Below are 23,930 nucleotides of genomic sequence, written 5' to 3' on the forward strand. Positions count from 1 at the left end.
ACCTTATGCTATAAATATGGACTGTTTGAGATGTCACAACTCACAAGAAGCCACTCCGCATCTGTCAAATAAGTTCAAACATTAGTGAGTGGAAGAGATGCTGGGAACAGAGGGTGGAAGGCAGGCCCTGGAAATTGAAGGGGGGGGGGGGGTTGGGGGAGGTCGACCTCAAAGTTAAGGGGGAGATGACTGTGCAATAATCTACATGGTAACCTATAAAAAAAAAGTTTGATACTCCACATAAGTTAATGCAAACTAGACAATATTCTATTAGCAACCCACACACTACAAGTGAGGTGTACACTGCAAAGCTACAGCGCAGCCTCCTGCCTTTGTAATCATTTGCTCGTTTGAACCTCTTGTTTTTCCGCAATTTCATCAAATAGTTGTACCCACTCGGAGTTCATTCAGTGGGAGCTTTTAAGGAATTTCAAGTAAGTGCCAATCTTGCCCTGCTTCTCTCCAAGCTGTACCCTGTGAGAGGGAAGTTGCTGCATGTGCTGAATAGGGTGCATGTGTGTGCACGTAGTTGTGTGGCGCTTTTAAGGGCAAGGACCGACCCTGCAGGTGGAAAGTTCCCAAATCTAACTGTGGCCACGGGCGCTGCGTCGGCAGACAATACTGTTTCAAGGAGACGCAGTGCTGAGCCGTTACCCTAGCAACCCAATATAATGCTCACAAAGATACCAAATGCTAAACTACTGTGAGATCCACATCCAGCAAGTCCGGGAGACAAAAACAAGATGTCCGTGACAACGTAATTAAACTCAAGCAACTGAACGATGCAAGTGTATGCCTTCAAGATGCATCAGCAGTGCAAAGTGCTGAGCTTACAACATGGCATGGGGGCCTGTCCGCAGGCAGCAGAGTGGTCAGGCCTAGAGAAGGGACAGTCACCATCTCCGAGCCAGGCTGAAAGTGGGGCAGCGCACGAGAAAATAACTCCGCACCCTTAGTAACTTGTTCTGTGTCCATATGGAAGACTACGCTGCTTTCTTGTGCCTGCTCTGTGTGATGGTTTTGAAGCGCTTTTCACGATACAAACACAAAATCATTAGTTTTGTCAGTGCTCGCTTGAGGAGTGGGTGCTTCGCGCTGGAAGCTGTGTAAGCGAAGTCATTTCTGGATGCCAATGACGGCTTTCTATAGAGGATTTTTTACTTTTGAATGGAGGGGGCGTAAAAACTTTGCAAGGAAAACACATCCACATAAATCCCCTTAGACCATGACAGAAGCTTAATCCCTTTAACAGTGAAAGTTTGCATGTATGTTCAAATACTATACATACGACTATGCAGGACAGAAAAGAATCAATGCTCGCGCTAACAGAAAAGGGCACCCCCAGTCTGCTCCAATTGTCTCCATTTCCCCAATTCATCTATTTTTTCAGCTTGTGTTTTTAACTATGGCTATCAGCCTTTTTTAAACTGAGGTTTTATTGCTTATAGGAGATGGTCAGCTTTTGTAATGATTTTAATTAACTGCACAATAAATGTACTAACTATTTTTTCAGCGGTCTGTGCGCCAATAGGGCGTCAAATTTCTCTTTTGCACTGAATGCGACTAAAAGATTAAAATGTCTACTTCATTAACGTGCATGCAATGATCTTACATGGAAGTAGTTTCAACAGTTCCTTCAACGGTGGTATGGATCTGGCCCTCTAGGGCCAACGTTGGACCTTTCTAGCCTTCTACATCAGGCCAAGCAGAGCAGCAGCAAATGGAGTAAAACGAAAGAGAAGGGGAGGGAGACCCGCAAACGACAGGGATTCCCTTTCCTCCTGCCTTTGCCAGCCACGATGACTTAAATCCAAGAAGTCAGCCTTACTCAGCATTTACATTTCAGCAAACGATTAAGGCAGCAGTGTAACAGAGCCAAAACAAATGAGCCCATGTTGAACTGTTCATTTTCTGGCTGTAAAAATAGATTAAAGTGATGCTCTCTGTAAACGTTTACCAGACTTTGACTTTAGGCCAAGCCTGAGTAAGCCTCCTCGCCTCTCCCAAGCTTCCAACCCCACCGACAGCGACACGCTGCCAGGCAGCAGAGGACGTGGAGATCCCGCGGTGGGAGAAAAAAAAACAACGTATGCTTAAAATGTATTCCCATCGCCAGCTAAACTACAGGCGTGAATTCATCCCTGTCACCAGGCCAAGGACGGCCATCAGCGATGACAGCTCCCGAGTACCTTCTGAGATTGAACACTGCCACGACGGTCTGTATGTCCAACACAGCAGTTTGAGATGGGCCTCCGAGGCCTCACACGAGTCACAGTGAAGAAAAGGTGGCGGGGTCTCGGTCATCCCTCAAGGCTGCGAAAGAAGATTGCATCACGATACTTTTGAAAATAACTATTTCTGGACCAAGAGAAATGGGCACGGGCCAATAGTAGCCATCCCCCAAAGTCTGTAGGAAGGCAGGAATTCAGCCACTCGCAAACGCCGCCTAGCTAGACCAGGCCTAGGCCAGTCCTATTCAACCTCCTTTCATTGTGCTATGGTTGGTCAGTGTAAAATTCGTCAAAAAAGAAACATGAGAGAGAAACAAGTCTTTTAGAAGTAAGAGGTGGGTTTATTAAAACCTCATACAGCAACAGCCAACAGCAACTGACAGGAACAGAATATCAAAGGCATCACATTCTAGATTCTAAGAACTCAAGTAAGGGCTCACAAGTCTTAAAGGGGAAGAGAGGGAAACATCACAGTCAGTACTGCTAATTAACCCCTCAGTGCTCCCGTTGGCCGACGGGAGCACTCCCTCCCCAGTGCTGCCAACGGCCGACGCAGCCCCACCCACCCTTTAGAACACCCGCACCGCGGCGGAAAAACCGCAGCGGTTAAGGCGTTAAAGGCAGCATTGTGAATCCAAGAGCAACCAAAATAACTACTGATGGTACAGCGAGACTCTGTTGTTGCCGTACAGCCGTGTAGCACCGTGACCGTGACCACCAACGCGCTGTGCGTGGAGCGTCGAGAGTCGGCGCTGGAGCGGAGCTGGGACACGGAGTTGGGACGCGAGACGAGTCTGCGTGAAAAATAGGAAATCCTCTGCTAATACCGGGAGGATTTTCTCTCATCTCCGACTGGAGGCTAGAAACGCCTCGAGAAACAATGCAGCTGCTGACTGCCACCTATTGCTGCTGCCTTTAAGAGTACCGGCAGCAGCATATAAACCTCAGCCCCTCGCCAGAGCCCCTGCCCAGGGAGGTGGCGGCTCGGCAGGGTGCAAGAAGGTGAGAGAAGTGAGAGTGTGGCCGGGCCAGGAGAGGAACAGTGTGGCGGGAGCTAGGAGGAAGCCACCCCTCATAACATTGTAGAAGTTTGTATTTTCATTAGCCTCGCAGTAGTTAAATAGCGAGGCAGCCCAAGGAGGAAATCCAGCTTATGTTACTGCAAATTAGGGCAAATTCAAGAGGAGAAGCAGGGAAGGGCACGGAGCACTTGCGCAAGCACTAGATTTAGTCACAACAGAGGTAAGTGAAAAAGATTTTATCTTCTTGTTCCAACTGCAATTACCCCCCCACCCCTTTCCCGAGGATATTGTTTGGGATAACTGCGGTTGGCTATTCAAATTGCAATAGACAATAATTGAAGTGCTAAATGGCCCAAATGGCCCCTCGGAAAAATAAAAGCACATTGGGACCTGCACAGAAAGCAAAGGCCAGCGCAGGAGTCCAACAAACCGTCGGAGAGAGTCTGACCGGCCCAGGGGCAGAGCCAAAACTTAAACGTGTCCAAAGGAAAAAAGAGAAAGCCCCAAAAGAACAACAAGGAGGAAGTAAGGGAGGTATAGCATCAAACTCCCTTAAAGACTTTGTGGGAAAGCATTTTAAAAGGGCCTTTTCCCAATCTAAATCTACGGCCACAGAAGAAGGGGAGGAATCATGGAAAGGGGGCTCCTCTTTAATCTTTGATGAACGCGTTGTGGACTCTGTAAATCTGGCCAATCAATCGGTACAATCCCTGATAGGTCTTAAAGGGGCAATAACGTCACCACGACTCTTCTTCTTCGCAATTGTTACTACAGATGTACGAAGAAGCAGATAGCCTGGGTTCAAGGCAAATTGAAGAAGTGGAAGTAGCCCAAACCTCAGATGGAAATTTTAACGGAATAGAAAGGTCGACTTTACATGGAGTCAAGGACCCAGGGCACATGGACAAAAATGGTGACAAATAGTGAAAACCAATCTCTGGAGATAAATTTAGAATCTTCGGAGACCCCCACATTTTCAATGCTGGAATTGATGCTAATGCTGCAGAAATCACTCCAAGGCCTGCTAGAAGTAACAATGTTCAACCATGATATTTTAAAAACTCAGGAAATGCACCTCGGACTGAGCTAATTGAAGTACCTGAAGAAGAAACAAAGTCTGAGCCCCGCAAAACAGGGAGTGAAACGAGATTAATTAGAGTAAGTGCTGAGAAATCGGGAAGGATGTTAGTAAAAAAGGAAAGCAGTAGTAGGAAACAAAACTATCAGGTGAAGGAGATAAAAAACATAAATCGTATACCTCTCAAGGTTGCAAGTACACCCGGCTGTAAGGCCCCCCCTTAGAAATAAGGTATACCAGGGAAGCAGCTTGGAGGAAGGGACCAGATTGAACACTCAATTGCCCTGGAGGGGGCATAGGCCGGAAGGAGAGGAGGATAAAGGGAATAGGTGACTTTACTTTGAACAACTGAAAACGGGAAGGGGTGGGAAAAAAGATTGAAGAAGAGTTCCTATCTAAACAGATCCCACATTCTCAAATCATTTGCCCACTGCACAAATCTAAAAGGAATAGGATCAAAAGATCTTCGTCGGGTGGGATTTCAAGCATCTTGTGATGGGAAGGAGTTTACTAGGGTTCTGCTTTACTCCGACTTGGTAAAAACTGCAATAATAAACGCAGAGCAGGAGATAAGTAAAGAAGGGATTAGACTAGTGCCCAAAGAAGAGGTAGTGCTCGAATACAAGACTCCACAACAGAAAACCTTCCTACGGTTCCATGCAGGGCTAGGAAAGAGACAAGTGAAGCTACCCGGAAGTGAAGTGGACCAAGAGTTGGAAAACTTCAATATAGTGATAAATAATTCAGACCTGATGGAAGCTTGGAAGAACTGGAGTAATAATACAAGTCCTGCAGGTCCTTCACAGCGTTACTTGGAGAGATCCGAATTTTACGGATCACTAAGTGATGTAGAATAGGAAATGGGGCAGCCACATGGCATATAACTGGTCTCTTGGAATATAAATGGCCTAGTAACCGAGTTAAAGCAGGAGGTTTTGAAAGATTGTAAAAAACAACGAGATCATTTGTATACAAGAGACCTGGCTTTGTGGAGAACCCCCCCGCAGTTGAAGGATATCGAAAAATCCATCGTCCTGCATTAAAATCTAGATCAGGCCGCCCTGTAGGTGGCTTACTGATTTTTATCAACTAACTTAGGGGGTCATTAGGATGACTGGCGGACTTTGCCCGCCCGCCATCCTCACGGTGATTGGGACCGCCCGCCATAAGTGCAGGGGTCCCGTGGTGGGGATTAGGATGCGCCCACCACAGTGGCGGGCGATTCCTTCATTTTTAACATTGTGACGGGCAGTGCTCTCAGCACCGCCTGCCCCAATGCTAAAAATGCATGTATGCATTTGCATACACAAAGCGGCAGGCACCACGCGGTGCCTGCCGCTTCCTGTATGCAAATGCTGGGGGGTACCACAGGTACCCTCCGTGTGCACCCCCCACCTCTCCTTCATTCTGGGGGCCCGCAGGGGGCCCCCCCCCCAGAGTGGAGACCGCATGCCTTTCTGTGGCGGCATCGCCGCCACGGAAAGGCATCTAACTGGGCCCATTGTAATATGGCTGGCGGTGTCTAATAGACACCGCCACCATATTAAACCTTTTCCGCCCCGGCCGCAAGGCGACCAGGGTGGAAAACGGCGGACGGTGTTTCCGTCCGCCGCCCCCCCCCCCCGGCCGTAGTAATATGGCGGGGGTGGCATGGTGAGCAAAATAACGATGGATTAAACCCAGATCTGTGACTGGGAGTGAATGTTTTGCCATGGTGCAACATTCCGTCCATCATCTTGTGTGGTTTGACAATTATAACAAGCATTGGCAAAGACAAATAAGTCTCGTCTATGTAAGGTATTAGCTTTGTCAATTTTTTGTATCAATGTTAAACAGGAGCACGAATGTTGTGACACCCCGCAAGTCTAAGTGCCACCCCGGAGGCCCTGGGTGGGGGCGCTCTAGAAGTGTAGTGTTGTGGTGTGGTGGACTGAGATTTAAAGGACAATCAAGACCTGAAAAGGACTCTTGCAGAACCTAGATTGCTTTTAACAATAGCTCTTGGCTTATACAGACTCCCAAGAGAAACACATGTTTCTAACTCAAAAACAAATTCTTTAGAAATAACAAATTGTATAAAAAAATATATATTTTTCATATTTTGTTTTACAAAAAGTAGAAATTCATTTGAAAAAAGTGTGCTAAATACTCAAATCACAGAATTAAATCTTGCAATTAATCCAACAAGGTTAAGCATAAATGTACACAAATAAGGTCAAATACAATGCCATACTTGATCTCTGCCCTGCCCCAGCAGACTCACACAAACCAGCAAGCGCACTCCATAACATACCAATCATTCACTCTAATATATATTTTTATCACATGTTGTGTGTTAAAGTGCTAACAAATGGAAACCGACAGTGTATATAGGCAAAACCAAAAAATATTTAAAGGGCTACATTAGAAGGTACAATATTTGACCAGGAGGAATCTGGTTGGTGTATCTGACCCACACTTCATCCCAGTTGGTCACAAATTGCGCCCAGTCTACTGTGACCAGTAACTATCACTGGAGCTTTGTGCTTTTTGGAGCCATTTCTACTTAAATGAAATCATCTCTCTGGTTCCCCTTTTTAGGTTTTTGTCATTTTGTTTATTAGATGTTATTATATTTTTCTACTTCAGTTTGGGATTTGTATAGTTTTGCATTTTGACTTTATTACTGTTTAGGCACTGCATACATACTTGCTCTAAGTTAAGCCTGAATGCTCTGTGCCATGGTTATCAGGGCGCTGAGCTCAGGTTAATTTAGTGACTTTAAAGATTTACCTTAACAAGGACTGTGATTGTACCTGGAGGTGGGTGGTCACCCACCCTAATATTAATCCAGTTTCTTACAACTATCACTCCAACATCACCTTCAAAACACAACCTCCTCATCATTAGCACACATTATGACACCAAAAAGATACAGTTGGCAAAGCACCCCCAAATTAACAGCATTATCACACAGCACTGTACTGGCAACAGGTGATCTGTGAAAGTGGTGGAGCATGCAACTGTAGTGAATGAGTGGCTGAACAGAGTGAGCTATACCTTTTCTAGGATAGTTCCGGAAAGCTCTTCTGCCGAGAACTTATTAAAAAAAATGTTAAAAATAGGTCCTTTAAAAAGACAGTTCTCACAGAAATCTAAAAAGCCACAGACTCAGAAGGACACTCGTGAACATTCACAGTGTGCCAAGGAAACCCAACTCACCCTCATTTATATAAACGTTGGAATTTTGTGTCCCCTCCTACATACGTCAAGAATAATCTACAAACAGCCAGTCCCAGAATTATGTCATGGCTATCCCCTACATAAAAGGGTGCCTTCACATGTCAAAAATTATCTCCAGCATAACACAACCAGTTGCTTGATGAGTGCATGACCCCGTATCCCATGGGTCATGGGTGTCCTGCATTGTGCCAAGAATTACTTCTAACATGCCAGCGCCCACGTTTTGCCAAACCATTTCGAAATTTAACAGTGAATAAACGGTCCAAACACACACACAGCCAAAACCAATATATAACAGACACCATCAAACCATGGTTTCTCGACTCAGATGGACTGTTGCCCGGTTCTGCATGAAATGGTGCTCGGGTAAACAATGTGCTTATGATGTACTACAATGGTGGATGATGCAATACAAATGTGTAGAAGATTACCATTATCAGACCAAGCTCTGGACATGTTCCTAGTTTGCAAGTTGAGAGAACGCCAATTCCTTGCAACTGTCCATGACTGGTGTAGTTTGCAACTTTGAGACTGTTGAAATTTGAGCATCCTTCCCGCTGGCTAGACAGTAATGACCTAAAAACTCAATGATAGTTTAAGCACAGTGGCGGTTTAGAGCTCCGTGTTAAATACCACAAAGCGGTAAAGATGGCACAGTGTTTACTCATAGCAAGTCACAAATTAAAAGAGGTTACTGTCCATTGGCACTTAGTGTGGACTCTATATTAGCATTTACCATGCTGAACTTTTCCTTTTTCAAGAAGATTTACTGCTAATACTCACAAAGCCTGGTCCGAGCCACATTACATGTTGTGCAACACCACCACAATTGTTATTTTTATTAAGGGAAAACAACATGTAGCAATAACAATGTCCGACTGAAAATGTATGAGTGATGGGCACTTCTTAACAATCTGGAGTTCCCGCTGGTGGCTATCTTTCCATTGTTTTTTGCGTGTCAGTGCAATTACAGAAGGGAATCAACCATATGAAGTCAGGCATACTCATGGCACAGACGTGCAGTCCAGGCATATGTGCTAACCTATACCCCTGATAGACCATAACACAAGCAAACCTAGAACATTCTAGGACTATGGCCCAGATGGATTAAAAATAGAGAACTGAATTCTACTCAAATAAGTTTCCAGTACTGGAGAATCCATTATCATCCCTAACATTCTTCACCCATTGATCGGTTGTTTCATTCCCATTTTTCTTCTGCCCAATGCAGCATAGGGCAATAGGACTGCCCACTTCGTTCATTGGTTAACTTCACCGTGAGTGATGGCGTTCTTCCCTTTCACATGAAGCACATACATTCACAAAGAAGTTCCCCTCAGCACCAGGAATCACTAGGTCAATGTGTGCTTTTGAGAATAAAAACGTATTTTTGCATGTAAGCGTTTTTATTTTTTAATTAACATTGATTGACATGGGCTTTGCACCTCCCCCAAGAAACATGTTTTACAACAAACATAACAAAACAAGCATAGACCAAGTCAAAGGCTGGTAGTTTATACCAGACCTACTGGGTTTTGCCAATGCATTTTTGTCTCACTTTTTAAGAAAGCGTGGACGAAGGCAGCAAACCTTTCAAATAAACCAGGTAAGCTAGCGGGCTGCAGAAAAGTGTAGACTGTGAAAGTGGACCTCCTCATCCAATGAAGAGTAGGTTACAGTAATTTCTGGGCGGACGGCTTTTCAAACCTCTAATTTAGTTTCATTGCTACCAGAGCATGAATGCCACCAGGCTTCATCAGTGATGTAGAGGGTCTGCCAAAAAAAAAAAACACAGTGCTCACCCATGCAGGGAACTCCTGTAGAAAAGTTCTAAGATACCAGCCAGCTGGATTTGTAAGCTGGCAAGATGTGCAGTTAATTTAAAAGAGACGTAAAACAGTGCATCCGGTTATAAGAATTAGAAATAACTTAGAGTAACTTCACAGACGACATATGACTTAATACATGCAACTTACCACTAGGAAGGATGTAGTGAAACTTCACCAGAAAGGTATTGGCTCAGAAACATTGAGAGCTATTGTACCAAGGATGGTCGATGGCCAAAAATGGCTTGATTACGGTACAGTTTATAAATACCACCCTCCTAAGAGTTTATAAAACAAAAGGGCGAATGCTCATAAAATATGCTTTGCAAGATCTATGGCGCCCGATTGTTCGTACGGCGCCCCAAATAGATGCACATCCGTAGTTTCAGATAGACATAAAACTATCAATTTCCCTGCGGGACACTAAGTTTGTACTGGCATCTGTCTGAGGGCCAAGTTTTGTTCCATTGTCCTGTTCCTGCCCCGCTCCAGTACTTTGCTGACTGGACTCCTGATCCATTCGGAGCCTTTGTGATCAACATTTTTCTATTGGCTACAAATATATTAGCCTACATTCATAAGATCGTAAACATAATTCGCTGTTGGATGCTTTGTCTAATGTTGCGTTTGTCCTAATGATGACCACACTACTTCCATTTGGTCGAAAAACCGTCAACGTCCTTCTTTGACACTTACTCAAGAGGTTGCATTAATTGCCTCTCCTGGTTTTATGTTTTGTCCAATCAGTTTTTTTCTGTGCAATGATTTGCCTATGCCATCGTTTTTCTGTTTACACTGTTAATGATGCTTTTTGATTTCCTTTTTGTGCAATTGTGTGTGCACCGCTAGTTTAGGATTGTACTGTATTCTTATATTATGGTCTTAGTAAAAATTGTATACATTTTCGATGGGTCTCCATATATATATTTTTTTTTAATCATTTGATTTGATACAATTTCCTTTATTGTATTTTTCTTGTGTTATTTATGTGGTGTATAATTATATACTTGTGGAGAAGTGTGGCTCAATGGTTAGAGCGGCAGACCCTGATGCAGGGGTCTGGCCCGGGACCAGGGTTCAATTCCCGCCTCGGCGGGTCTTGGGCTCAATTTCCTCGGACCTGATCATTCTCACCTCGGTGCCTATTCTAATCATGGGTCCCACTCTGCAACTCTGGGCAATAGCTTGCTTAATCTCCACAACGGCCCCAACAGCGCTGGGATGCCTGGCTTCACCTTGGGGGTGCCCAGGAGTAGACATTTCACAGGGAAAAGCCAGGAAGGGTTCCACAGCGGTATGCGTACAGCGCCAGGAAACCCCGGTTGGGTATAAGTGCGCTTTACAAGTACAAATTCATTTTATTTCATTTCTGTTAGTATTATAGTTTTTAATTTGGTAACAGGGATGCCCCGGTTTGATGCGACCGATTGCATAATATGGTGCATTTTTCAAGAGTAAATACATTCCTGCACTCTTGCCGTCTCTCTAAACCCCACCATAAGGATTCAACTATTGCCACACAGTTCTGAGACTTAATGTCTAAGCCATGTAGTGCTTCACGCAAGCAGCAGGGGTAGACAGACAGACGTCGTGGCCCAGCCTTCAGAAGGCTGGCTTGGTCTATAGAATAATATATCACCGAGGAGAGTGAGACCGGGCAAAGATAGGAGAAAGATTGTGTACACTGCCTGGGAAGCAGATCCCTCCATTTATCAGGCATCTATTTCTTCAGGAGTAGGAGTATTAATAAGATGGTGGCTGTTTGTTCATGAGCAGTCCTGTGACGTGCTACAGCAGACAAACATACCAGGTGCTGCACACTTAGATGTCCAGGTAGTAAGGGTCTGCTAGTAAATAATAATAATAGTGTGCTGCTCCCTATTTGCACCACTGCAAAAAACAGGCACATTGACTGAAATAGTAGTCAGAGTCAACTCTAAAGCACCTACATTGGCTTCCCAAGAGACTACCAAGGTAGAATCTTGTGCAACGCCACTGAAAGCCGAAAATGTGATTGAATGAGCAATTCCACATGAAGTAACAGATTACGAAAAATAGAGTTCAGCTCCACAAAGAACCTTAAAACTACAGCCACAGTAACAACAGCCTACAAGGAAACCCAAACCCAATATATTGTCATGCTGCTTCATATAATGCAATGCAACTGTGAGGGAGCCACAGATTTAATCCTGGGTACTATTAATCATGGGGCCTCACGTGAAATGTAGTGTACACAGGGAGCCGGTGGTAGACCCGCACAAAAGGTTTCAAATGATGTACAAGTAGCCAGTCATGGGGTTCAATGTAATATAATGCATCGGAACCATCCACATTCACTCAGTTCAATACAACATAACCCTACAGAAAACCTCACATTTGATACAACGTAAAGTCATTTTTAGAAGTAGAAATATCACAGAGCTATTTTAATCTAAAACCTGAAGCCACTAAATTCACCCCATTCTCCATTTCATAATATGCTTTGTGTAATGTAAAATGGGAAGAACAAATCTCATTACAATACATGCAAGGAAGGTGGTGAGGAACTGGTCAAATTCAGTAAAGCGACCACTCCCAAAATATCAGACTTGCAATTCGGAGCAAAAGAATCAGCGATAGTGTGTAGCCATTAGATAAAATACTTCCCTTGTTACGCGCAACTTATGTTCTTTAATGAGAACACGCAAACGTTTCACTTATTTAACTCGTTTGAGATGATGTATTTTTGCAAAATAACGGAATTATATTTAGGAGTTCACATGGAAACAAAAACAGGGGAACTATTAACGGTTAAACATTGCAGATCATACTCTGGGGTTTTCAACAAGTTGGCAATATTGCACCTGCTGCAAATAACTAAAACAAGAAAGGGAAGAATTAAAAGCTTATGCTTTTCAATATTTGGTAAACTGAACGTGGAAAACATTTCCCAGGGGAAGCCTAAATGAAAACAACAGCTGGTCTAATCACCTCCAAAATCAGTTACTTGGCATTTTACAAGAGTAGAGAAGCAAGAAGGAAAATGGAATTTACATAATAAGCTGTCTATCCTTTATTTGCAGAAGTGTAAATTATGGACTAAACAGATTTTCACAGGCAGTCATAGCCTTTACGAGGTATTCTAGATTCTGAGCAACAAAACACGTGTTGCGCTGAGAAGGAAAACCAGACCACAACTGGTCACTCCGTTCCAATACGGCTTTAAGTGCATGCAACATGAAGCACAGGCCAGCATCTCTGGCACGTTGAAGAGCATGGGTCCCAAATCACACTCATGTTAATTGCACAATTTATGGTGCACCTCAAACTCACCTGTGCATTGGACAGCATGGTGACAAAGTAAACCAGTCCTGGGTGAATGTATGACGTTATAACGCATATGCTGTTGCAACGCAAACTTTTACCACGCATATGCCTTTACAACAAATATCGTTGTAATATCATGATTAGTAAAGGTATGTATATGTGTGATCAAGGTTGCGTTTGTAAAAGTGTATATATATATATATATATATATATACACACATACATACATACACATACACACACATACACACAAGGTTTATATTGACGCATAAAATACTTACATATTCGTGGTTAAGGCATGCGTGGTAACACAGGATTTGTTTACAAATGACAGTTAAGTAAATACACATGTACATATATACACACGTATTTATTTATATCTTTTTTTAAATATTCACAGAATTTCTTAAGAATGTGATAGATATAGCTATATATAATCATACACACACACACACACACACACACACACACACACACACACACATACATAATTCCATTAAACACCTTAACTCTTACACACCCTAAACCCTCAAATTAATCTTGGCACCCAATAACCCATACCCACCCTAAAAATTACATCTGCAACCCAAAAACTCATGCCTACCCTAGAGCCTAAAATTACCCTTGCCACACAAAAAACAATACCCACCAAAAAAAAAAAAAAAAAAAAAACATACAAACCTGGATATACAAACACATTTAAAATGCATATGCTTTCACCATGCATGCCTTTCGAACTAAACTTGTTGTAAAGGCATGCAGTGTAAAGACGTACGAGTGGTAACATTTTGCGTTATAATGGCATATGCATTGTAATAACTGCGTTGTAATTGCATGTGATGTATGGCCGCGTTGTATTGGTTGTTTGCCATACTGAGCAGAGTTGAAGTCAAACCTGCCTGCGAACTGTACAGCATAAGGACAAAGGAAACCCCATAGTCAAACGCAGAGCAAATTAAATCATCCTGTGCATTTTACAGTTTACCTATTATGATAATCCCACCTGAATAGCGTTCTGGATAAAGCAAACGCAAATCCCTCACATGCGCTGCTAAGGATGGAGTCCTAAATCTTTTAGCTGAACACAAGTCAAAGCCACCTGTGAATTGAACATCCTAAACTGCAACTAAACACACCTCTCTAAGGCTCAGCATGCAAGCCAAACCTCCGTGCGAACAGGGTCATCTTAAAGTTTTTTTGACGGCCCAGGGCAAACAACTTGGGGCCCCATGCTCAGAACAACTCTGAATTTTGTATCCAACGTCTGCTCATTCACTTTAATGGGCTCCCTGACAACTGTCCTTTAAGCAGGCTACATCTGGGCCCAAACCTGGAGAAAACTGTTTGTCTCTGGCTAGCAAGCACCACAAAGTTTATCAGTGTGAACAAGCCAGCTGCGTGTGGTTCTGTGGACTGGTGTCTCACCGTTTGGGCCTGTCCATAAGAAAAGTGTTTTTTAAAATTTTATTTATTGCACTCCGGTCCCTGCTCTGTGAGGAACAGGGACTTAGTGCCAATTAGCATTAGGCTGAGATCGCACCAACCCAGCAATGCCCCGACGAGGATGGTGCAATCAAAGAAAGAGCATAGAATGCTGCACTGCACACTGACACGTGACCTACCTGCCAAAAAACGCAGAAAGACTAGTGGTACGACCAAACCTTCTACCCACAATCTATGTTGTAACTCTGTAGCTAGTCTGTCAGAGCCATTTGGGTGTGTGCCGATGGTTGCTTTTGTTTACTGCAATGCCTGTGCTACGAACTACACATATTCAGAGTCAGGAAGTAACAAGTTGAACACACTACATGGCAGCAGGTCCAATAGCATGATGCACTCACGGAGAGACAACACCATGCCAAGTTTTACTGCACAGTAAGTGTTACATGCCGGGTAAAGGCCAATGCAGCAAGGCTGAGCCTGGACACTTTGAAAAGTGAGAGTACTTGCTGAATCAAACTAGAATAAAATAGGTAATTCTTTAACACCATACCTCAGGCAGGGGGTTGACTGACTGAACAGCCTGCCCACCCCTCCCTCCCCCCCCCCCCGCCAAAAAAGGGTTTTCTTTTTAACTCTAGAAAGAGTGGGACTTTCCTGAAAAGTTAACGAGGTGGTCCATTTAAGGAGGGGGGGTTAAATGGGCCAGAGAAAAATGTGCCCATGCCTTAAAGCTTCTCTACTTGCAAACTATAAGCATATGTCTAAATGAAGCCCACTTCTGTGCTGCAGGACACAAAGAATCAGTCAAGGAAGCATATACACTATACAACACTGGCCACCCCTCCAAAGTGAAAGGTTAACTTAGCCTTCCTGCACACAGCATAGAAAGGATGTCAACTTCTATTGTGATAGAACTGCAAAACAGTACAAGATGCATCCTACTGCACAAAGGAACACGGTAAGGAACAGGTCACAGCCAACTTTGCACGGTAGAACACCATGTGGTACGTAGAGACACCGGTTTGTTGTATGACAAAATGTAGGACTCAACGTAAACTTTTCTCTATACTGCACCACATTTTAAATCTTTAAGTACAATACACATCACAGAGCTTGATGTAAATACTATTTGCCACAGTTATAGCATATATTTTGCAGTCCACATCACACAAAGTATACAGAACATGTTAAATCTATATTATGATCATAGGATGAAGGGCCCTCATATCAATCTATAAACACCATCAACATAAAAAAAAATTATAAATATGATCTCAACGGGCAGTCGCAATAGCGGTTTTAGTTTTGGCATATGTGTCTAGAAGAATCCAGATTCCAGGTGCTTGATAACCACCACAGACCTGTCGAGTCGGGGAAGGCTATACACCCAATCCCTGTATGATGTGGTAAGCCGATGGCCATTTACTAATGCATTAATTAGTCCTGGCCCATAGATATACCTTGTAAAAAATTGTTTACAGAGATTTTCATTTTTGATTTGTGTTTTTTTTAATCAGTAGAGAAGTAATTTACCTTAATTGTATTTATTTATAGATTTTTATATAGCGCAAACTTGACCCGAAAGTATAGGGTATCAGAGCGCTTTACATACTACCAGTTGCATTACTTTGGGTAGACATTGCTGATCCAGGCCGAATTTTTCTGGACATTTTTAAAAATGGTGGATGTGTTGCAGTGACGTAATATTTCAGGAACCATGAGACCTATATATTTAATTTTGGTGTTAACGTTTTGGGGGCCAAGTAGTCTTATAGAGACACAAAATACCTCCTCCAAGCAACCCTGCCATCATTTTCCTAAATGTTGACAAAAAAGAAAACCTCCGCACAATGGCGGTATATCAAGGGGCCGGAATTAAATGAAGTAGGTGGGGCTACTGCTCATGAAGTTAATGACACAGCCTAAAGAGCTTAAGTGCATAGTATGAGGCATCTACATCAGTTTTCTATAGCCAGGAATAGAAAAGAGTACACCCAGAACACCAAGCTGGGAGTATTATGTGAACTTGGTGTTGCTCTTCTCGTCTTCGTTATTATTTACATGCTACATTTAATACTAGCACTTAGGTTTTCGAAATATTTAAAATGGACAGCCACATATGAAGAACCATGAGACTGTCTCACAACCTAGATGGTTGGAAAGAGAGAGACTATTTCCGTCCAGAACATGACAGAACCAGTCCATTCAATACCTTTTTGTACCACTGTAACAAAGTCCAGGTTTGTCCATTCAGTACCTTTTTGTACCACTGTAACAAAGTTCAGGTTTATCGATGGAAAATGTTATGATATTATTGTATGTTCTTTTCCTGCAATAAAATGATAACAAAAAGAATTTCTCTGCATTGGGAAGTTGCACAATGGCATCAACTGTTTAAGTGTTCCCTCAACAATTTGAGAACAGCATTACGAGTTAATTTTTAAAAGACCAGTAGTGCTAGAATATCAAAGGAGTAGGTGCACACTAGGCATATTGGTGGTTACGTCCAGATTTGACAAATTCTCAGAGAGTTGACTAAGAACATTATTGGTCTAGATATGCATTTCCAAATTACAGCCTAGCACCAAGGGGCTGTGTGCATTATACTCAGGGCCAGTACACTTACAAGGTTAAGAAAGCTCTGAAGACATGGCCAGTTAAACTAAATGTACTTGCTAAGAGTTGACCCATTGTGTTAAGGGTCTAGGTATGGATATGAATATTAAGACATAGCATCAAGGATTTAAGTGTGTGCTTAAAACATATGATTCAACAATAGGGTTACATGAATAGCTCTGAACTGAAGATCTAATCGTCTTTTAAAGTTTATGGTTGATGTTTCACCAACATAGAGAACATTTTTGGTCTCAATCGAGATTCAACTAGTAAAATCTGGGGATTTAGATGCAAACTTGGTAAATAGTCAATAGCAGCTACATGTTATGTAAATATTCCAAATCAGGCATCCGGGTTGTACAGGGGTACTAAGCACTATATAAACGCCAATAAAATACATTTACTTAAGAGCAAAAGCCCACATTAAGTCAGCTCATCAAGCTCTACATTTGGTACCTATAGGATTCAGTGTCAAATTGAAGAGACCCTTTGCATTGCGCACAAAGCATCCTGAGACAAAGGCCATGGTTACGTTCAAATTCTAGCATGTCACTACACTTAGTTTAGAAGCCTTCATTCCTCATTAGCACATATGATCACATTTGCCCTATGCATCTCGCTGGGCTATAACTCATATTCACACCAAACGCCTCTTTGTTTTGACTGTATAGTAGCACAGAGTTTTACAAAACTTCTAAATAAATAAAAGTGTGTACTGCAGACTTAACAGAAGTGTCAATGTAATGTGTGGTGCTAACATGGCATGGACAACTGCTGCAAACAAATGCAGGTGTATACTGGAAAGACTTGTACAAGTTAACTGTGCATTCTGAAAAGGTGAAAGACTGGCCAGAGGATGAGCAAGGTCTAAGTAAAGGGAGCACTTTCACCGTCCCCTCACTCCCACCATTATTGGCATCACATGTCCTCAAGCCACTGAAAGGCAGGTAATACACTTCTATTGTCTGGGAAGCTGTCCTCATCTTCCATCTGGTGCCAACACAAACCAGAGGCATTTAAATGTGCTCCATTCTGCTGTGTTAGTGTTGCTGGATATGTCGGCTGCATTCGACCCGGTGAGCCATGCAGTGTTGATAGGATGGCTGGAGAGATTGGGTGTGAAAGGCCGAGCCCTGAAGTGGCTGCAATCCTACTTATCAGAGACAACAGGTCGTAACCATGACACCGGTTACCTCTCCAAGTCTTCGGTACGTTATGGAGTGCCGCAGGGTTCGGCAATAGGCTCCTATCTCTTTAATATATACTTACGCCCGTTGATCCCCATTATAAAATCTTATGGGATTGACCTGGTTAACTATGCCGACGACACCCAATTGGTGTTTTCCTTGGAAGGGGAGCATGCGGTGACCATGGACATATCCCAGGAATGCATGTGTCGGACCTCCGACTGGCTTCAAGAAAACTCTTTGCAGTTTAACAGAGGTGGTTTATTGCTCTACTGCTAAAATGGCACAGCTTCTACCACTAGAGTTTAGACTCACCCCGGGGGATGACCCCCTGGTCCCAGTTAAAACAGTACGTAACCTAGGCATCTTGATTGATGAAAATCTTCAAATGGTGTCAGAAGCTAATAAGACGATCAGCGTCTGCTTTGCCTTGTTAAAAGCGCTTCGACTGATTTGTCCACTGCTACCTAATGAGGCTAGACCCCTTGTGGTGAGAGGCATCATTTTGTGCAGACTGGACTACTGCAACTCCTTGTATTTGGGAGCCCCACAATATATCTTGTAGGGGTTGCAAAGAGTCCAGTCTATAACAGCAAAGTTGGTATTAAACAGGCAATGCAGCTCCTCTACCACATTGTCCCCGAGGGATCTGCACTGGTTGCCCATTAAGGATAGAGTTAGTTTCAAATCTCTATGCATTGTATATAGAGCAGTGCACCGTATGGGCCCTAGCCTATAGGACATCTTCGCTCCTCCAGTGCAAATCTGGTAACAACTACCAGATTTAAGAAATCCTGGATGGGAGGCAGGGCATTTGGCACAGCAGCCTCACGCCTCTGGAACGAGCTACCCCAGAGCATTAGACAAGCTAACTCCTTGTTATGTTTTAGAAAGAGTTTGAAGACTTGGCTATTCCCTAGGATTGAGAGCAATGTTTCCCACTGACAATCAGGCCTGCAGTTTTCGAAACCATCTGTCTAGGTTACAGTGCCAGGATACCCGTAGGGTGACAGTTCGCGCTATATAAGAACATAATACAGTACAGTAACTAATACCAAGTCAATCCTGAGAATGAACGCCAGAATCTCTCTCAATGTGTACATTAGGTCTAGTGCATTTTCTCAACACGTACGTCCAGCCATTATATTTTACTTTAAACCCTTGAGCTGATCAACTGACCTGGCTAGATCGGTGGTCTAGCAACACAGATGATTTTTACCCAATTTTAATACGGATTAAAATATTCCAACATAGCACAGTTTCACAAATAAATAATGTTTCTTTCTATATGTTTGCACTTACATACTGCATGCAGTCCCAAAAACATTCACGACATTCTTTAAATCTGGCATTAAGAAAATAAGTCCATTCATTAAAACCTTCATTTGTCGCCTCTCCTTTTTTTCCTTCTCTTTCAAATGAGGATCTCCTTTCCTTCCCTCCTCTGCATGCCTCCTCTGTCCGAATACAACCTATTCTTGACATGTGTACATTTGACCATTCTCGATTTCAACAAATTTCCCACAACTCATTTTCAAGATCCCAATCTCTCCTCACTCTGGAAAGCATACCTATGCAACCTAACAATAATCTCATTTGACTCCTGTATTAATCACACCAACAATGTGCTTGAGTTCACCGCCCCCCTAATAAGAATTGCAACCAATCACTTTAACTTTAGTCCACCATAAAAAAAAAACTGAAAAGACTGCATGGAATGATTTACTTTGAGCGCACAAAACGAATCCCAATAACTCACAATAACCAATAACACTGACCTAATCATTTACCTTGGGTCCCGGAGCAGAGTGCTGCCCGGCATAAATCGCTTCAACACCTTGTCAGAGGTAGTAAACACTATATAAATACAATTACAATAACCTATATATACACACACACATCTTAGCATCCAACAACCCAGCCCCATCACTCACTTTTCAAGGCTGCCACCAGCGACTTGCCATCCTTGATCAGCTCCTTGATGAACTTGTTAGTCTTGTCCAGTTCTGTTTCGTGGGATTTGAGGCACTCCCTGAACTGCGGGCTGTCCAAGCAGCAGTCACTGAACTCCAGCGCCGGCAACCCCATGGTGCAACACTCCAGGCCACTGCCACTACACTGCACAGGTGCTAATGGCTGGTCTTCTTCACAACACCAACCGGGCGATGCACTAATGAACACACAGATCAACGCCTCCACAGCAAAGTACCAGAGCAGAGTTATCAATGATGGACTATTCCAGTGCACACCACCCGTGGCGGAAAACACTACAACAACGCACCAGTGTTGAAGAATGCCATTCCTTTCACAGTAGGGAGATCCAACGCCCGGCAGATACACATCAAGGTCCCTGGATGGCGCAGTCACCTGTGCGGGGCTGGACGGCGGGGCAGGTGGATTGTAGGGTGGGAGTTTCAAAGCCCCACTGTAAGGTAGCAATGTGCCAAGAGCCCGCTACTGGACACAGCCATTGCAAGCTTCAAAGCCTGTGGGGTGCAGGTCAGTGCACCAGTGCAGGACGGCGCCACTCAAGTCTCTGCCTTCAGGGCGGTCATGCCGCGAGATGCCAGTCGTGGGCAGCTCCGGGGAACCACACACCGCACGCGGACTCGACGCGCTGCAAGGTGTACGAGGCAACTACAGCTCCCGCTGCGGTGCAGAGCACTTGCGCACACTTTTGAGGAACTGCACGCACAACATCAATTCAGAAGCACTGCACGGCCGCGGGTCAGAGAAACGCAGCAGCAGGAAACTGCCGATAGGGGCGAGCGGAGCCGGGCACGGGCGAAGGAAAGTCACAGCCCGGGGCTGCAGAGCGTGCGCGCGTCCCGACCGAGCCCCATGGCCACGCGCTGCTGGCCTGTCTCGAGGGGTTCTCTGGCACCGCGCGCAGCCTCGAGCCTTCCGCAGCGCGCGCGCTGTACCCTTGCCGGCTGTCCTGCAGAGGCGCGCAGAAGTGTCCCCTGCTGGAATTCTGATTGGCCGCCGGGGCAGATTGAACTTCTCCTCACAGAGCTGAAGCATACACTGCTCGATGACGTCAACCCATCTGACCGTGCTGGCATCCGGGAGCCGGCACTTTCCGTTCTCCAATTGGGCAGCGGGTTTGTTTTTAGCCTGACTTCCCAGCCAATCGGTGCGTGTGGAGGGCGCGGTTAGCCGTAGGCGGGGGCACGCTGTGTCAAATATCGGCACTTGGGTGGGGTGAAACGCATCCTAACATTGAAGGAGTAATGCAGTTTCGAATCTCTTTAATCCCTACGTTTTCAGATCGAATAGTTTACTGACGACATCATGGGGAAATTCTGAAAGCTTCCATGGTAAAGCATTTCACCCGATGTTTACCATTGGCGTTGTGGCTTGTAACTCACGTTTGCTTCCTTTCTATTTTCTGGCTCTATTTGTTTTAGCTGTCAGTTCGAGTCCTGTCGTCCATTTCTCAAAGTGTTATTTACGGTGTTTGTCCACCAGTGCGGATTTCAGTAACCAGGCCTTTAAACATTGTTGTTATCTTCTCATTGTCACATTTGCTGTGCATTCAAAGACAGAGGTCAGGGTTTATGTAACAATCGTGCTGTATCAGGGGGTACTTAAAGAAGGTTGTAAAATGTTATTTTTTTAAGCACATAAAAAAATTGAAATGTATCATTTGTTAGCCGTATACTTTTATCAGTGAAACGGTATATCTGTGCACATGTTATGGTGATTTCAATTGAAGATGTGTTGTCTGTAATGGAAGTGTGCTACCACAACATGCATATTCCACTCTACGTTATTCCGCTCTGCTCTGCACCATTGCACTCCTCTGTGGTACTCCACTTTAAACCATGCCACTGCACTCTGCTCCACTGCACTCTACTCCACTTTCCACTAGTCCATTCTACACCATTGCACTCTAGGCCACTTTACTCTAGCCCTCTGCACCACTCTACTCAATGCCAATGCACTCTTACTCAATGCCAATGCACTCACTCTATGACAATGCACTCTCACCCCTCTACTCAACCCCCCCTGCAGTCTTCGCCACTGCACTCTACACCATTCTAGTCTAGGCCACTCCACTCCACTCTACTCTTCGCAACTCCACTCAACTTCACTCCACTCCACACCACTGCAACACTTAACTTTACAGCACTGCACTCTATGCCAATACACTCTACTCTGTACTACTCCACTCTGTGTCCCTGCACTCTACACTACTTTACACCATTTCTCTATGCCACTTTACTCTATGCCACTGCACTCTACCCTGCATCACTCCACGCCACCTCACTCTACCCTGCACCACTCTACTCTACGCCACCTCACTCTATCCTGCACCACTCCACTCTACGTAACTTTACTCTTCTCTGAATCAATCTACTCTATGGCACTCTATGCCACTGCACTCTATGCCACTACGCTCTACACCACAATACTCAACACCAATGCACTCTATGTCACTGCACACTACTCTGCACCACTGTAGCCTATGCCACTCTACTTTATGCCACTGTTCTCTACGATACTCTACTCTGCAACACCACACTCTCCAGCCGTGAACTCTACACCACTCTACTCTGCACTACTACACTCTACGCCACTGCACTCAGGAGCACTCCACTCTATTCTACTGCACCCTATGCCACTATACTCTACACAACTCCACTTCATCCCACTATACTCTACTCTGTACCACTTTATTCCACTGTGCTGTACGCCACTCTACTCTTCACCACTCTAAGCCACTGCACTCTTTGCACTCTACTTTGCACCACTCTACAACACTACACTCTATGCCTCTCCACTCTCCACTCTGCACCACTCCACACTACACTCTATTATGCACCACTCTATGCCACTGCATTGTACACCACTGAATTCTATGCTACTATACTCTGCAATACTCTACGCCAATACACACTGCACCATTCCACTCTAGTCTACACAACTCCACTCCAACCCACTATGTCACTGAACTCTACCCTGCACCACTCTAAACAACAGCACTTTAAGCCACTGAAATCTTTGCCACTCTACACCAATGCACTCTATGACACTATTCTGCACCACTGCACTTTATGTCACTGCACTCTACTATGCACTACTCTATGTCACTGTATTGTACACCGCTGAATTCTGCGGCACTATATTCTGCAACACTCTACGCCGATGCACACTGCACCAGTCCACTATACTCTACTCTACTCTACACCTTCCACTCTATGCCACTGCACTCTACTCTGCACCATGCTACACGGTATGCAGACAAAATATAGAAATTTAAATATCGATATACAATAATATCAATGTTTAAATATCGAAGGGACATAATATAGAAGGTAAGTAATATCGATAGATTTTAATATCAATATTAGTAATATTGATGTTTTAAATATCGATGTTAGTAATATCGATGTTAATAATTTCGATGTTACTAATATCGATTTTTACGTTATTTTTTTGTATATTATTAAGTGTTTATTATGTTTTTAATTTATTTTTATGTAATTTCATTAATTTTTGTATTTTAGTACTGTAGCGGGTTGTGGGTTAATAGGGGAATAGGGTGGGAAGTAATTTAATTATACTAAATTAATTATTAATTATTAGGAATTCTAAATTGATTTTAATTAATTGGTAATTAATTTTAATTAATTGGTAATTAATTTTTATTCATTGATTAATTGATAATTATGTTCTGTAGCGGGTTGTGGATTAATAGGGGAATAGGGTGGGAAGTAATTTAATTATACTAAATTAATTATTAATTAGTAGGAATTATAAATTGATTTTAATTAATTGGTAATTAATTTTAATTAATTGATTAATTGATAATTATGTTCTGTAGCGGGTTGTGGGTTTATAGGGGAATAGGGTGGGAAGTAATTTAATTACACTAAATTAATTAATAAATAGTAGGAATTATAAATTGATTTTAATTAATTGGTAATTAATTTTAATTAATTGGTAATTCATTTTTATTAATTGTTTAATTGATAAATATGTTCTTTAGCGGG

At 43.4% G+C, this 23,930-nt stretch overlaps 1 protein-coding gene across 4 annotated transcripts in view; it reads right to left on the reverse strand.

Moving 5' to 3' along the window:
• The window catches only part of ARHGAP26 (Rho GTPase activating protein 26), a 2,444,655-nt gene extending 2,423,682 nt beyond the window's left edge, over positions 1 to 20,973 (reverse strand). For all 4 annotated transcript variants that reach the window (XR_013598661.1, XM_078653061.1, XM_078653060.1 and 1 more), the window contains exon 1: positions 19,866 to 20,973. Coding sequence is in view for 3 of the 4 variants with exons in the window: in XM_078653061.1 (XP_078509187.1) it covers positions 19,866 to 20,019 (154 nt within the window). In the remaining variant the exon portion in view is untranslated. The remainder of the gene's footprint in view (positions 1 to 19,865) is intronic.
• Between the last annotated feature and the right edge of the window lie 2,957 nt (positions 20,974 to 23,930).

Source organism: Lissotriton helveticus, chromosome 7 (assembly GCF_964261635.1).
Source record: "Lissotriton helveticus chromosome 7, aLisHel1.1, whole genome shotgun sequence".
NCBI classification, from domain to species: Eukaryota; Metazoa; Chordata; class Amphibia; order Caudata; family Salamandridae; genus Lissotriton; species Lissotriton helveticus.